The sequence below is a fragment of the Rissa tridactyla genome, chromosome 18 (assembly GCF_028500815.1).
Source record: "Rissa tridactyla isolate bRisTri1 chromosome 18, bRisTri1.patW.cur.20221130, whole genome shotgun sequence".
Lineage (NCBI taxonomy): Eukaryota > Metazoa > Chordata > Aves > Charadriiformes > Laridae > Rissa > Rissa tridactyla.
Window position 1 is genome coordinate 4,245,620 of NC_071483.1, and position 15,562 is coordinate 4,261,181.

Genomic DNA, 15,562 nt, shown 5'->3' on the forward strand with positions numbered 1-15,562 from the left:
ATCGCCACCCACCCTGCCCGTGCTGGGCGCTATGCATTACCCGAGTGAATCGCTCGGGGTCCTGCTGGAACTCGGGGGCGTTTGAATGTAGGAGAGAAAGCTGTCCCTGGCGAGGGGGTGTCCGCCCTGGTGCCAAAGCCTCGAGTCACAAGATTTGCCTACGAGGGAGACGGAAGAATGTAATCCATGTTTACTGCTAGCAACCAAAGCTTGTTTGTGTCAAAACTCGTGAGTTTTTATGAAGCGGGTGGGAGGGAGGGAGGAATGGGGGTGGCTGTGTGCGGCTCGGGGGTGACCAAAGAGATTTTCCTGCTGGAGAACCCCCTGCAGCGCGATCCCCAATTCCTGTCGCTGCAGGTTTTCCCTCCCTCCCTTGTTATTATTTTTTTTTTTAATTTGTTTTTGTACCAACTATGTAAAATGTGGTTGTTCTTTTTTCTTTTCTGGAAAAATAAAATTAAATAAAGACCACGGGCAATGGCTGCTGGTGATGTTCTGTGCGATTACTCTTTTTTTTTTTCCTTCCTTGGGGTTGGAGAAGCCCAGACCCAAACAGCGTGCTGCGTGGTGGGGAGGGAGCGCTGGGAACTGGGGTACCCCCACAGCCAACGCACCCCACGGCTCCCCCGGCCAAAACCCACAGCTCCCACGGCCAACGCGTCCCCCACAGCCAACACCCCATGGCTCCCACAGCCCAAATCCCACAGCTCTTGCAGTCAATGCACCCCCCCCGCCAACACCCCACAGCTCCCTCAGCCGACGTACCCCACATGTCCCACAGACAACACCCCACATCTCCCTCAACCACTGCACCCCACAGCTCCCTCAGCTAATGCACCCTACATGTCCCACATCTCCCTCAACCAATGCACCCCACAGCTCCCTCAGCGAACACCCCACAGCTCCCTCAACCAATGCACCCCATGTCTCCCTCAGCTAATGCACCCCACAGCCAACACCCCAGATCTCCCACAGCCAACGCACCCCACAGCCAACGCACCCCACAGCCAACACACCATGGCTCCCTCGGCCTACAGCCGATACCCAGCCTGTTCGCGCTGCCAGCCTCCAGCCCCCCGTACCCAGCCTCTCCCCACGCCCCACCTACCCCACCCTGCCCCGCTCCTCGTCACCCGTGAACCCCCGACTTGCGCCGGCCGCGGCCCTGCCAGCCCCCCGCCCTCAACCCGCCATTGCGGCCCTCCCCGCCGCCTCACGGCGCACGCGCGCAAGCCCGGCCCCGTGGCGCGGCGCGGCGCCTGCGCGCGCTTCCCGCCCTGGGCGCGGGCGGGTGACGCAGGCGGAAGGGCACGTCACCCTCCGGTGGAGGCTGAGGCGGCGCCGGCGGGCGAGGTAACGGGCGGGCGACCGGGCGCGTCTTCGGCAGCGGGGCAGCCGGGCAGCCCCTCGGGGGTGCGGTGCGGTGCGGTGCGGTGGGGTGGGGTGGGGTGGGGTGGGATGGGGTGTGGTGTGTGTGTGTGTGGGGGGGTGTCTTTCCTCCCACCGGGTCTCTGCCGCCAGTCCCGCTCGGTAGCCGCTCACGGGGCCGGGGGGAGGCCTGAGGGACGCCCCGTCCCCGGAGAGCTTCCCTTGGGCCTGCCTCACCCTGAGGGAGTGGGCCCGGTGTCCTTCCCCCCCCTCTCCCTTCTCCGCTCGCTGTCGGTGGGGAGAGCTGCCTGCCGCAGAGAGAGCGGCGGGGGGCGGGGTGTAAGTGCTCCTCTGGCTGTACCCGCCCCAGTCACGGCCTTTCTGGTGCTGTGTTTATGCCTTAAGGACAAGGGGCTTCTTCGCGAGGGTTATTTTTTAAGATGACTGTGTGAAACCATATATAAAAGATCGGTTATCAAGCATTGGAACAGGCTGCTCAGGAGAGTGGTGGAGTCACCATCCCTGGAGGTATTTAAAAAACAGGTAGACATGGGGCTGAGGTACATGGGTTGGTGGTGGGTTTTGTCAGTGTTGGGTTGACGGTTGGACTCGATGATCTTAAAGGCCCCTTTCAACTTAGACAATTCTGTGATTCTGTCCTTGCTGTTAACAGCCAAAGGTGGTGTTGGAAGAGGGTGTTTTCAGGCTGAGCTATTCAAAAGGAGCATTAAGAGCTTTAGTAGCAGAGCCTGAGGTTCAGCGGTTCCTTGCCTTAATGTTTTGTGGCTATATCTGTGGCTAGGTGTCCCCTCCGGAGGGAAGAGGCAGAGAAGGCCCATACAGCAAATTAATGCAATCAAGTGTAATTTGAATCTGCCTCAGTGCCTAGATGGATATCAGGTGGTTGGATCTGGACTGTTGCCCCCACAGCTCTCTCTTCATAGATGCTTTGCCCACATCTCTCAAGGTTCCTAGCTGGGAGAATTGAAGATTAACATGGAAGTTCAGCAAAATCTTGTTTACTCAAACCAGATCTTAGTATTTGATGTGCAGATAAAGTGGCAAAAAATACAACATTTTTACAGCTCCAGGGGCTAAAGTTCTCTACTTGTGAAGGAAAAGAAATATCAGTGGTGACACAAGTGCAGGGTAGTTGGTGATGCAGACGGTTGCTTCATTTGAAGGTTTTCCAGCAATTCCCATGCAAAAGCATTGAAGGTCAGTTGGTACTGCTGCCACCCTGTGACTCGCCTGGCAGTAGCCCAAATTGTGGGTCTGTGCTTGCTCACCAGCTGCTTCTGCTGGAAGACACAGTAATGTGTTTTTCTTTTTCTTGCTACCTGCTAGTGCAAAATCCACTCTCATGACATACAGCTGGAAAACTCCAGAGCTCGTTTCTGAGCTTCTTCATTGTTTGCTTATTGAAGTACTTGTACAGATGATAAAAAGGGCCCCAAAGCACCTACTTAAAGCTTATTTTTCCAAGGTGATGGTTTGTAGAGTTGCTTTGGGCTCAAACAGAATCTTCTGTACCTCTAATCCCTTTATTTTCATCTTCCCATTGAAAAAGAAAAGGAGCTCTTGGTAAGACATGTCGTGGATCAGAGAAGGCGAGCTGACCATCATAGAGAGATTTTGTGCCAACATCATTAAGGTAAGAAAGGAATTTGGTTACCTGCGGTAAAGAATTGGTGGGTTCATCAGGGTTCAGCGTGGAACTGTCTCTATGACTGCTCTGCTCTAGAAAGATAGTATTGCTAGCAAGGGTGCATATTAATGCTGGCACTGGATGTACATCCCTGAACAGCATCCGGGAATGGAAAATTACTTAAGCTTAGTCTTGCAAATGAACAAGGTTGTAGGAAGTCCGTGCCAATAACGAGCTTACCCTCACAGACTTCCATGTTTTTTGCCCTTGCTGATGAAAGCAGGGCATGGGAAGGAGGGAGAGACGCAAGATTGTCAGATTATGAGTCTTAAGAAATTAAACTGAGTTTCTCTTGATTAGAATAACTCACCAGTTCTAGGAAAATTCTGTCCTTACTCAGCAGAGTCTTGAGACTGGTGATGCTGTCCTTCCTGCAAAAGGATCTGTGCAGACCTAATGAAGTCAGTGGAAAGGAACACTCCTCTTCAGTGGGGGCAAAATCTCATGGCTTGTTTTGTTTTCTCTAAAGTTAATTGTGTCTGTGAAAATGCCCTTGAACTCTGAAATAACAAATGCTTACAATTATCGCAGCATAAAACTGTGCATCCTCCCCCATGCCTGCAGAGTGGTAGCTGTGGCAGTGCTGTTCTCTCAGGAGTACTACAGTTCTCTGTCGTGTGATAGAAACAGGGAGGGCAAAATTGCTTTTCAGTTTAGGCAATTGTCAATACTGATATGCTTTTTAGATAGCCTGAACCGGGATTAGCAAAGAGGTAATTAGCATCTTACTCTTTCCAGCTCCAGGCTTGAAGCTAGGAGGTATGCATTGCACTCCTACAAATAGGTGGTGCTGCCAGGAGCAGTGGGACTAAACTCTCTGTGATGCAACGTGATAGCTTGGCTGTTCGCTTTCTGGTCTGTTGTACTTCTCCTTATTTTCTAGGCAGGTCCAATGCCCAAGCATGTTGCCTTCATCATGGATGGCAATCGCCGTTATGCTCAAAAGTGCCACGTGGAGAGACAGCAGGGGCATTCGCAAGGCTTTGATAAGCTGGCACAGGTGGGAAGGATGTTTGCTGCCTTTATGTCGCGTGTTGAAAGTTTGAGCTGTGTTCACCAGCTGACTGTGTTTACTGCTCGACTGGTGTATTGTGTTCGTCTTCTTTGCTGGAGTCAGGCCTGCGCTTGCAGCTGACGTTAGTCATCAGGGTTCCCAGCTCAAGCTCCTCTCTCTCTCTTTCTGTTATCCTGCAGAGTCATTCTATTCGTCTATTTTTTCCCCTCAATTAAAATATCTGCCTTACAGATCTTGAAGCTTTTAATTCTGTGAAGCAGGTTGAATTTCTTTGAAAAGGTTTTGAAAAGTACGATATTGTATAACTTACAGTGTTATCTACAAGAAGTGCTTTCTCTGGGTGGATTAATCCCATCCATTATGGATTCACATCTTGTTCTTGAAGATGAATCTGCAGTTCTCATCAAGTGGATTTCATTGTCAGCTCTTGGTGATTGTTTCTTTTGATCTAGTCTTAGCATAGTGGGAAATGACAGGAAGGTTTTAGCAGTGGAGAAGCTGGGTCTTGCTGACCTGTCTTGATTGTCTGAGTCTGCTTATCTGACTTATGTTTTCCGTTATATTTTGTCTTCTTGCAGACGCTACGGTGGTGCTTAAATCTGGGCATTCAGGAGGTCACTGTTTATGCCTTTAGTATTGAGAACTTTAAACGCTCCAAGGAGGAGGTGGATGGACTAATGGACCTGGCAAGACAGAAATTTAGCCGCCTACTGGAAGAACAGTAAGAACTGCTCTCTCACTCTCATGCCTCTATCCCACAGGGTGGAACTAAAGCAGAACACGATTAAGAGGTGTTTATGGGGATGTTACGAGTTGTGAAAATGGATTAAATGAAGCTATTCTCCACCTCCAGCTAGAGATTTGTGTTGAGGGGCCCTCCCTACCTGGACGGGATGTACAGCTCCTCAGCACGCACAGTCCTCAAGCACACCAGGTCTGTGTCCATATCATATGGCTTAGTGTGCAACAATCCCATCCAATCAGTTGGGACGGTACAGCTTTCAGATAAGCACAACACAATTAGAAATTCCTCCTTAACGCTAGTGTGCTAGACGCCTTGTTTTCATGAGGTATCAAAACCTCGTCTTAAATTCTGTCACAGTATTCTTGGGAGATCAGAGTTTAGCTCAGCAACTTGCTTTGCGATAACTTGAGATTTCTACATGTGGGCACATGGTGTGTTAAGTCACTTGCTGGAGTTGGAGAACTAGTTCATTTATTGTACGTACATGCAACTAGCACGGATCTGAGCGAGCAGGAAGTGGTGTTACAGTGTCCTGTTGCTCAGTGGATATGTTTGTTTGCCCACACCTGACTGGCGCGAAGAGTGGTGCGTGGAAGGGGTGCTAATCTGGCTAAAGTAAATTTGAAAGGCAGTGAGGGAGCGCAGCTGGAAGAATGGGAGGGAGAGGATAGCGTATGCGCACTAGTAGAAGTTGGGAAGATCAGGGTCAAAGAGGCCATTTCCCTGATTTCTACCCAATGTGGCCCTTTGTCAGGGAGTTTGTAACACCGGACAGACAGCAGGAACCTAAAAGATCCCATAGGATGTCCTGTTGGCTCAGAATAATGCTATAGCAGGCATGGATGGTTTCCTACCTCATGTGACATTCCCTCCACCACCCCCATCACGCCCTCATTGATACATTAATCTTTCCTTAACCTTTCTGTTCCAGAAAGTAGTTGTGCTACTCTGTGGGTGACCATTAGTCATCTTAATTTTTAATTGGCTATAGATGCACAGAGTCTATGGTTGTATTCTAAGTTTTTCATATGGATTTTCATAACTTCAGGTAGGAATGCCTAATCTGTGATCATTTTATAGTCCTTTGCTCTTGTGTGTATCTTAGGAACTTCTATGGGGAATGATCAGTTTCCCTTTGTGGAATGGTTTGGGATGATCTAGTCTAAGCCAGCTCTCAACACCTGAAAAACATTTGGTGATTTTGCCTTTTTCTGGTTCTCAGTTTTGCTGAAGCTATGCCTGCTACATGGCTCATGTTTTAATTTGGTGGGTGTTACACAAGGCAAATGTGGCACTTGTGCAGTAGAAACTGGTCTGTTTTCTGTAGTCCTCACTCTTGTTGTTGGGTGTAGGGAGAGCTTGAAGAAGCACGGTGTGTGTATCCGTGTCCTTGGGGACTTGCCACTTCTGCCCTTGGATATTCAGGAGCTGATTGCCCAAGCTGTGCTGGCGACTAGGAACTACAACAAGTAAGTAACGCACAGTTTAAAGCAGCTGATACCTCATGCCTTCCTCTTCTACCCGAAGGCTGAGACTTGGCAGACATGCTACACAGTGTTGGTTTTTTGTTTTTTTTTTTTTTTGTTTTTTTTTTTTGCTCTTTGTCCTACAAGCACACATAACTGTTGTAGATATTCTTCTCTCTGTCATCTACTGACCTTCCCTAGGTTAGTCTTAACATCTTTCTCCTCTTTTCAGGTGCTTTTTAAATGTCTGCTTTGCATACACCTCGAGACATGAAATCAGCAATGCTGTCAGGGAGATGGCATGGGGGGTGGAACAAGGACTGCTCGAACCCAGGTAACTCTTGTCTTTTGGTGTGAGGTTTCACAGATGACGACTGCCTGTCTTACCTCCTACACTTTATTAATAAACCTCTCAGAAGCCAAATGGCTTTTAAAGAGATCTCATTAAACCAGTATGACTGGAACAAATGACTTAAAGTTACTATGCAATGTTTGGTTTTTATTATTTCGGTTACCATGGTGATAAGATACACAACCAAGACAGAAGAGAAATTAGGTCTGTGTCTTAAGTTAGTTTAAATGTGAAGGCAGATTTTATGCCACAACAATTGGCTGCTTGGCTGGCAGTCTTAGCTCTGAGGTCAAACAACAGATGAATCACGAGTACTGAACTGTTCCTCCACCCTGGAGGAGATGGAGTAGTTAGCACTCTGCTCTCTGCTCCAGATGGAAGTCCTCACAGTCTGGTTCCACCACTGTATTATGTTTCAAAGAGCACGGGGCGGATGCTGTGGGGGATGAAAGAGCATTTGAAATAGCCTGTGGAGCAGACAGCAGTGTCCATCAGAAGCAAGTTGGTGACTGGCTGTGGTGCAGCTCCACCACCCAGTTTTAATCTGCAGTGCTGTGTTTTTAAAAAAAACCCTCAGTAATTCTGATCTAGTAGTGCCACCTCCATCGGGAAAGTGATCTTAATAAGATGCATCTGTCTTTCTTAGTGATGTGTCTGAATCGTTGCTTGATAAGTGTCTGTACACCAACAACTCCCCTGATCCAGACCTCCTGATTCGAACCTCTGGAGAGGTTCGGTTGAGTGATTTCTTGCTCTGGCAGGTAAAGTCTTTGTTTTCTCCTTGAAATATTCCATTTTTGCTTCACAGAGTGTTCTACTGACTCCAGGCGTGAGCTGACCTGAGGGCTCTTAAACTCTCTCTGCAAGGGGTTGGGTAACTTCTTGGATGGACTGAGTACTGGGGCACCTCTGAGGAGTCTGTTTATTGTGGTTCTGTGATTGCCTAAAATACCTTGTGGCACTGAAATTGTGTCCTCCTGAAAACACTTCATAAGAAATCACAAATTAGTCTAGCTGACAGCAGTCAAGGAAATCATGAATCGCTCATCCTTTTGCTCCTTTTCTTACATTTAGGTAATTCCTCATTTGATTGGTAAATTCCCAGGTTTGATTAATTTAACCTGGCAATATTCTTCCTGGGATGAGGAAATCCCAGGAAGGATTTCTAGATTCCTGGGAGAGGTGTTTGTTGCCTGTCAGCTGTAGGTATTGGAGGTGTAACCCTATAATGTACACGTAACGTACGTGCCTGGCTTGTCGCAGTTTCAGAAGTGTTATTTGACTTTCATAGTGAAACAAGACCCTGCAAGACAGGTTCTAAGGATGGCAAAGTCAAATCAGCCTGACTAGGCTGCTAAGCTAAAACATAATAAGTTCTTAACGCATAAAAAATTGATGTTTTTGAAGTTACAGTATCCAAAGCTGCTTCCATTTCTTTTTCTCCTGTGCTAGGCAATACGGACTAGTTTGTAAGCCAAACTTTGCAGGAGAGCATTTGAGTCAAGCTGCTTTACTTAAAGCTAACACCTTGTTTTACATGTATAATGTGGAGCCAAAACCCAATTGCCTTTGAGCACCCACATCAAATGTTCCTGTTCTGACTTATGTAACTGGCAAGTTCACAGAAGTTGTCTGGCTTGAGTGGTGGTTGCCTACCAAGGCATCTCCCTCTCCTCCCTGTATTTTTGGGCGTCAATGCTGCGAGCTAACATTTTGCTTGCTCCTTTTGGTGGTCGTCCTGGCGGAGGTAGTCGGAGGCTGAGCTTGTAACTAGTGAAGCGTTCCTGAGGAAGTCAGTGCTCTGTGAGTCTGGCTGGTGTGATGCCTCTCTCCCGTGCCGTGAATTACAGCAGAAGCAGTAGAGGAGAAGGTGTGCTTGTGCTCCCACTCTGACAGCTCACACACCAGAGCGTTAGTGCAAATTTCCCTTTGTTAACAATCACGTGGGTGATCCTGACCGCCCCAAAGTAGAACATTGTGCTATTCAGGATGATTCTCTGCTGTCAAAGAAAATGTCCTTACGCTGTTTTTTGTATTATAGAATTGACACTAAGATTTTCTATATCATTACAACTTTGAATCATGCAGAGTCCTTTTAAGTGTTAGATTTCGTAGTAATGGTCATAGGAACACATTTACCTGGAACTGTGAGGGACTTGATGGCAAAAATAGGTTTTAACTTGAAATCTTGCATCTTTTCAGTGCACTGCAACGCTTAGATTCATTAAGCACTTTAAATGCCATGAGTGGGCAGCAAAGAATATCATGAGATGTCATTTGATGAATGGCTTAAATGTCATGTCCTGATCCTTAGTTCATCTGTTATTCCCTTAACTCAGCCTTTGGTAGTCCAATGTTGCTATTTTGGTTTTGTTATATGTCCATGATGCTTAAGCTATTAAAAATACCTCTGTGAAGACGAACATAGCATTAGAAAGAATTCTGCTGGTATCTCTGCAGGAATGGATGACTAGTGTCCCAGCATTAAAAACTAATTAGAAAAACTCTACATTGTGAAATTTCAAACTCTCCTGGCTGGCATTTATTTCACTTTAAGTAGATAACACGGCCTAGGTGAAATCTTTGTGGGGAAAACTGGCATTGTTTGACCAGCAGAGCTGCATCTTGATGTCTTTTCCCTTGTGAGATGATTGAATTGTTGGTGATCTCGTTTTCTGCAGACATCCCATTCATGCCTGGTGTTTCAGTCAGTCTTGTGGCCAGAATATTCCTTTTGGAATTTGTGTGAGGCTATCCTTCGGTTCCAGATGAACTACAATGCTTTACAGGTAAGGGAGCCTTAGGGAGATGGAAAGCTCAACACAGCACATTATCCGCACAGCGATGAGCTGGAGATCAGGTGAGAGTGTGTGAAATGGGAACAAAGGAATTGTTCGTTTACTGTGGTTAGTTAAGATCTTGTTTCATTAGCAGCTAATGCCACATGTTTTGCTTCTCCTGTACCCATATGGCTTGTTACAGCATCTTAGCGTGTGGACAGACTCCTCTGCTTTTGGGAATATCTAAGGTATCTGAAGTCACCACTGTGTCTGTTACTCATTGTTTGTTCCACCAGCTGGAAGTATCTGTCCTCAGCTGTCAGGACAGAACAAGCACTCCTGATTTGCTACAGGGCAAAATCAGCCAGTTTAACTCAAACCATTTCATCAGTGGTTTAAGCAAAGACTGCTGAGTTTACTCTAGAATGAGCAGGGAGAGTTTGCATGCCCTTCCTCTAACTCTGCTATTGTTTTTAGGGTTTTAAGAAGTGGGTTTAGAGTTTCCTCTCTGGGAGCTGAAGTGAGGCTGCCTGGGCTGTGAGACACTGGACAAGCGTCCTCTTGTGGGTCCAGATGTGCCTACTGAAGAGACTGATCTTATTGCTGGTTGTCATTGTTCCTCCCCTCTTAGATCTGTTGTTATGAGCTCTCCCTGGCCTGGTTCGGATAAATCTGGCCAATTTAGTAGCAACTTAGTAATTTGGCTATTTTTAAGCAAAACAAATTTGGGAGCTGGAGCGCTTGATGGGGAAATCTGGGGGGGACAGCTTGTGGCACAGAGACAGCTGTAACTGGCAGGAGGAGGAACTCAGAGTGGCTACTCTTACCTCCACCACATCTGATTGCTGAGCGTGTCCCTTAACTATTTGGGTCCTCTGTTTTTAAAGACATGCATGATATTGCCCTTTTCTACCTTCAGGGACTTTGCTGACCTCTGAGAGTTGTCAAAGAGATTATAGATGGTTGCGCTTCTGGGTGAATTTAATCAGGTCCATTCAGTTTGGAAATACCCAAATTCTTCGAGTCCTTTACCTCTTTTATTCCTATTTCTGCCCCAAGTCTGCCCTTTTCCTACTAGCAATTCATTGTATTAATACAACTAATGGCAATTCACCTTCTGCACGAAGAGGAAAGAAAAAAAGGCAGTAGTGTTTGTCATTGACATTAGCTTGGCCTCTGTCTTGAACAGTAAGGTCACTGTTCTGATTTGTTCCTAGTGCTAATTTCTGATGGGTAACAAATGCTTCTTCTGTTCCTAGCTAGTCTTGTCTTTCTTAATTCTTGTTTGTGGCTCTATGTGTGTTCATGCTACGCTATTATTAAGGTTTCTTATCGGCCAGATTTGTTCCTTGGTTAGTTTTCTTGCTGTGAAACCTGCTTTGTCCGCAGTGTATGAGGCTGCCCTTGTTTTAAGGGTGCAGCCCAGTTGTGCAGAAGGGAGAACTTCTCACTCAAAGGAACTGCTGAGATTAAGAAGCTTCCCCCCACCTCCCGCAACACACACACATTTGAAATAGGTGATCTTGAAAGCCAAAAGTATCTGGAGCTCTTGAAACAAATTACCTTGCTGGAAGGGATGCACGTCAGTGGGAATGGTGGGGCTAGGGGGTTGACTTGCTGAGAAGACAGAATATATGACAGCAGCTGCGTCTGATGTGGGAGAGTGCTGCTGTGTTCTGGACACTGGAGGCGGTTACGGTGTGGATTGGCAGCTGGATGGAAGGTTTGACAAGGTACAGAAAAAAACTTGATTTGGAGGCATTTGACAAAAGATATGCTCCTTCCATCAACTCAAACAGCATCACTTTTAATGGCCAACTTCATTTTCCCATTAACCTGTTGCTCAAGGGAGGCTACTGGCTGGTTGTTGCTCACCCCTTAGGCCCAGGATCAGGTTTAACCTGCTGGTGGTGCATGGTAGACCTAGAGAGAATGCAGATGTTGGTTGGCAAGCCTGCCCTACGGAAGTGGTCACACTGGCTCTTTTCTGGTGAATAGACAGAATTTCACTTTGTCCAAGGGTGGAAGTCTTATGCTGAACAAGCTTTGCATTTCAAATAAGCAGAGCTACAGGAGTGGAGTGCTCCCAATTCAGTGAGTTTTCTGTAGCTAGGCATGTTTCTACTCTCATTCCCAGCGCAACAAAAGCTAATTTATAGTGCCAGAGCATAGACTACTGACTTGGGTGCAGGGAAAGTGTAATGAAGAGTGAGTCAGGCTCTCATTAGAATAATTATTTCTTTTTGCTCGTTTGAAATGCCAAGCCCTCTCTCAGTGTGTGCGTGTCAGGTTATGTCACAGTGACCAGTTTTATTCTTTTTAAAAACAAAAGCTTAATATTCCTGCATGAAGATGTGTTTTTAGCAGCCTGCAGTTGGAGGCTGCAGGCTAGGATATGTGCAATAAGAAAAAATCCAAAAGCGATGTTCTGCAAAAATATTTCAAATATTTGAAGGGTAGGCAAGGATAGCTACTGCCTTTACACTTCTCCTGCCCATCCTGCTGTGTCTTGAGCTGGTATGTTATGAGATCACAGGCATTTGGGAATGCTGAGCCCACTTTTGCCTTTTTACTGAAGCTGATTAGCTCAATACCTGATCATCAGCTCAGAGAATTGCCCCATAAATCATTATTCTGAATCCTTGAAAATCTTTCAGCTGCCATGTGAATAGCATCAAAGACACTGGCGAGGAGAGCTTGTGTGCGCGTCTGTGGTTTGAAAGTCCTCTTGTATGCTGTTCCTCTCTGATTCCGGTATCTGAGGGTTTTTCCACAATCTGTCGTGACCTTTACCTATTTTAACTAGGAGTTAATGCTGTGAGCTGACTTATGTCTTAGGGAGAAGGTCCAGAAGGATATCCCTGTTTTTTTTTTTAAATAACCAATCTATCAGGCTTCCTCAAAGCGGAGGAGGTGCGCAGAGAGCCACCCTTCATTTAACCTGCAGATTGATGGCCAAGCAGAGGCTATCTCTTCCATAACCTATGTGCCCTGCGTCTGTACCACAGATGAGCTGAAAGGCCTGATAAAGTGCTAACGCTCTGCTGCTTTTCACTCTAGAAGGCCCGAGACTCCTACATGGAGGAAAGGAGGCGACAACAGATGGAAAGGGATCAGGCTTATGTGACAAAGAAGCTGCAGCAGGAGGGGTTCGCGTCCCATGGAGACTCTCGGCGTCGACGGACACTGTTGCAGAAATGCACCGCCATGCGGGAAGAGAGAATCCAGGGCTTTCTACAGGCACTAGAGCACAAGAGAGCGGACTTCTTTGAAAGATTGTGCACTGTGTCTGCATGACATAGGTGCTGGGCTGTTCTTGGGAAGATAATTTTTAACCGCGTTAGAGGGAACAGCTGCTGCCCAGAGGAATTCACTCGGTGTGGTTCTGCATCACGGATGCGGGGCTGCTGTAGGACTTTACGTCCCCGCTGGTCCTGTCCGAGGGCAGGGACAGAGTACTGTGAACCTTTCTAGTTCTGTGAATGCTGCTGAGGAAGGTAATGCCGTCCTTCTGTCTCGCCTCCCTGCCCCGATGATGGAGAATACAGGCACCCCACCATATCTCTGCTGCTAGATACTTTACAGTGACAAGAAGTTAGCTAAAATGAGCCTCCAGTTCTGTTTGACTCCTTGTGAGTTGGCCCAGGCAAACCAATTCAGTCCTGTTAAATCAGTCTGGACTTGAGTTTTTTTCCGTGGCTTCGCAGTAGTGAATCTTCTGTTGAGATCTCCTCTGCTGTCCCATAAGGGGAGCCTTGCTTTCTGTAGGGAGAGGATTATTCCTGGTGTAGAAGGGAGCCCTGTGCCAAGCGGTGGCAGAGGTAGTCCCTGCTGCCTGCTTCACAAGAGCATCTTGTCTTTTCCCCACCTTACTGTCCTCATTTTGATGTATCTGCTCTTGGCTTCCAAAGAGCTAAAGCGAGGTGGTGTCAGCCTTGCTGTGAAGGCAAAAAAAGCTTCATCGCATCCTGTGATCCCTTCTGAGCAGTGTGTGTGGGGAAAACCCAAGTGCCGAAGACACTGATATTGGAACAGACTGACTTAGGAAAGGCTCCGAGCAGGCAAGGAAAAAACATTGGTTGGGAATTGACTTCGTGGCTTAAAAAAGGAAAAGAAGTTGCCTAAAACCAGGTGATGGACGCAGTATGCTAAATCCCTCCAAGACCTCTGCAGAGCTATGACTTAACATCCCGTTTCCAGGGAATGAGGGTGGGCTTAGTTCAGGAATACAGGAGCCAAAACCAACCTCTGCCCCCAGCCAAAATGGTTTAGAAGGGCTGTTTAGCTGATTTTAATGGGAGTGGCTGGAGCAGCTGTGGAGTGTTTGTTCTCAGTTTTCCATCGGCAGGGAGATGGACTACCTAATTTCCAAGATTGTTTCCTTCTCTGATTTCTCCTGGATTCCGTCCCCATGGTCAAAATAACAGAAAATGTCTTGATTTTTGTTTCTGGTGCGCGTGCAGGTGCAGCAGTTACTATTGCTGGTTTTTAAAGTGTTCCTTTTTACCTCCAGGTGAAAACTAGAAAACACAGATTTAAAAGACTTGTAAGTGCTGCAAACTCAGCACTCTGAATGTGATTGTGAAGAGGAGAACTACCATTGTCAAATCGTGAATAAAGCGTATTCATACCAAACTTACTTTAAAAAAAAAAAAAAGCCGAACATCTAGAAGTACGTAGAGCTTATTTGAAGGTGTAATGAAGTTGGCATCCAGGTCTAATATAATATTGTTTAACCTGTGGCAGACTCCTCACCTGATTGCTGTTAAACTGGAAATTATTTGAAGGCTGTGTTCTTTTTACAGTCTAGCATGAGCAATTTGCTGATACCCCAGGGCTCGGCCGAATGAAGCTCCGCGCACAAACCTCCTCTCGCGTAAGTACCAAACAGCAGGTTGGATGAACGCATGCCGAGATGATGGGAGCTGTCGATTTTTAAAACTTCTTTTGCCCTGTTTTATTTTCTCCATCTTCGCATTTCAGGAAGTTGTCTGTGGAAATAGTTTGCTCTCCATGAGACAGAGCACTCTCTGCTCTGCTTTGCCAGGCTGATGGGGAGACTGTCTTCTACCTGAGAATGCGTTTTTTGCCGTAAAAAACACCAGGTTTTCAGTTGTGTTATGATGATACAGGTGACCAAAACCACAGTGGTGGTTTTCCACAAAGTAGAGGTACTGTTGCAAGTGTGGTAATTGAAGGATTTGGTTTACAAAAGGCTGGTAGGGAAAGTTTTAATCCCTTTTATAAAAGCCATTGTTGTAGTAGGGGAGGAGAAAAAAGTCAGGCCTTCAGGCAGTGGAAAAAGGCTTGTGTTACCTGGCAGTTTGTTTATTCCGCCTGTGTTAGTTATTCTAGCAAAATACCAGTTTTCCCTCTAAGCCTCCCTTCGTTAGAGGCTGAGTGTAAGTTACGCAGGCAAACTCCCAGTTTCAGGAGCGCGTCTTTCAGCCGCACTGGTGGAAGCAGAGCTACAGGCTGCCTTTCGACTTCCCCAATTCCTGTTTATGTGGTGAAGATGCAGAAAAATCAGCACAACTTGGGGGGGGGGAAAATGTAGCTCTTCTGGTCTGGAAAAGCCTGAGATTACCCGGGGAGGGGAAGGAGGGGGAAGCTCCTCTTCTGGATGAGGTTCAATTAGAAGCTTAAAAATTGTGGGCATGAGGAAGGGTGTTCTTTAATGGATGGATTTGTGGTGGAGGGGCTGTGCCTGCATCCGGGTGGGGGAAATGGCCCGTTTTGGAAGGGGCTTCCCGAGTCCCTCGCCACAGGTGAATTTGGTGTCACTTTTCTTACATTTTGATTTATTTTTTTTTTCTATTTTAGCACCGCCTCCTCCTCTCCCTTACTCTCTGTCCATTAACGCTCCCCATCTCCCTTTCTTTTTCTTTTTTTTTTTTTTAACAGGAAAATCACGGTAACCCCGCGTCCCCCGTCCCTGGGAATTGGGGGGGGGGGGTACGAGGAGGGCGGGGGGGGTGTCAGTGCTGAACGAACAGCTCCGCTCCCCTCCGCGCCGGAGCGTTTGCGGCTCCCCGGTGTGTGTGTGGGGGGGGTATCCCCTGTCAGTCCCGTTTTTTCTCTTTTCCCCCTTATTTTTGCCTTCTACCCCCCGGGGTGTTTCCCGCCGG

The 15,562-nt window shown here is 47.1% G+C and overlaps 1 protein-coding gene across 4 annotated transcripts; it reads left to right on the top strand.

Annotated features, from left to right (window-relative positions):
- The first annotated feature begins 1,278 nt into the window (after nucleotides 1-1,278).
- Nucleotides 1,279-15,374, top strand: DHDDS (dehydrodolichyl diphosphate synthase subunit). 4 transcript variants are annotated; one of them, XM_054223564.1, is made up of 10 exons: nucleotides 1,279-1,353; nucleotides 2,939-3,022; nucleotides 3,960-4,076; nucleotides 4,670-4,812; nucleotides 6,189-6,305; nucleotides 6,535-6,636; nucleotides 7,301-7,415; nucleotides 9,336-9,443; nucleotides 14,240-14,310; nucleotides 14,418-15,374. In XM_054223564.1, the coding sequence occupies exons 2-9, from the start codon at nucleotides 2,960-2,962 to the stop codon at nucleotides 14,282-14,284; spliced, it is 810 nt and encodes a 269-aa protein (XP_054079539.1). In that variant the 5' UTR covers nucleotides 1,279-1,353; nucleotides 2,939-2,959; the 3' UTR covers nucleotides 14,285-14,310; nucleotides 14,418-15,374. The 4 variants fall into 4 exon arrangements, with proteins under 4 accessions (XP_054079539.1, XP_054079536.1, XP_054079538.1 ...); XM_054223561.1 differs by having other exon boundaries at nucleotides 12,495-14,310; nucleotides 14,418-15,373; XM_054223563.1 differs by having other exon boundaries at nucleotides 1,312-1,353; nucleotides 2,944-3,022; nucleotides 12,495-14,310; nucleotides 14,418-15,373.
- Nucleotides 15,375-15,562: the final 188 nt, after the last annotated feature.

Excerpts from the sequence above, each read along its gene's own strand:
- DHDDS (XM_054223561.1), top strand. The coding sequence starts at position 2,960 with ATGTCGTGGATCAGAGAAGGCGAGCTGACCATCATAGAGAGATTTTGT. Across the intron at positions 4,077-4,669 it reads GCTTTGATAAGCTGGCACAG|ACGCTACGGTGGTGCTTAAA; the intron begins GTGGGAAGGATG and ends GTCTTCTTGCAG. Across the intron at positions 7,416-9,335 it reads GTGATTTCTTGCTCTGGCAG|ACATCCCATTCATGCCTGGT; the intron begins GTAAAGTCTTTG and ends CGTTTTCTGCAG.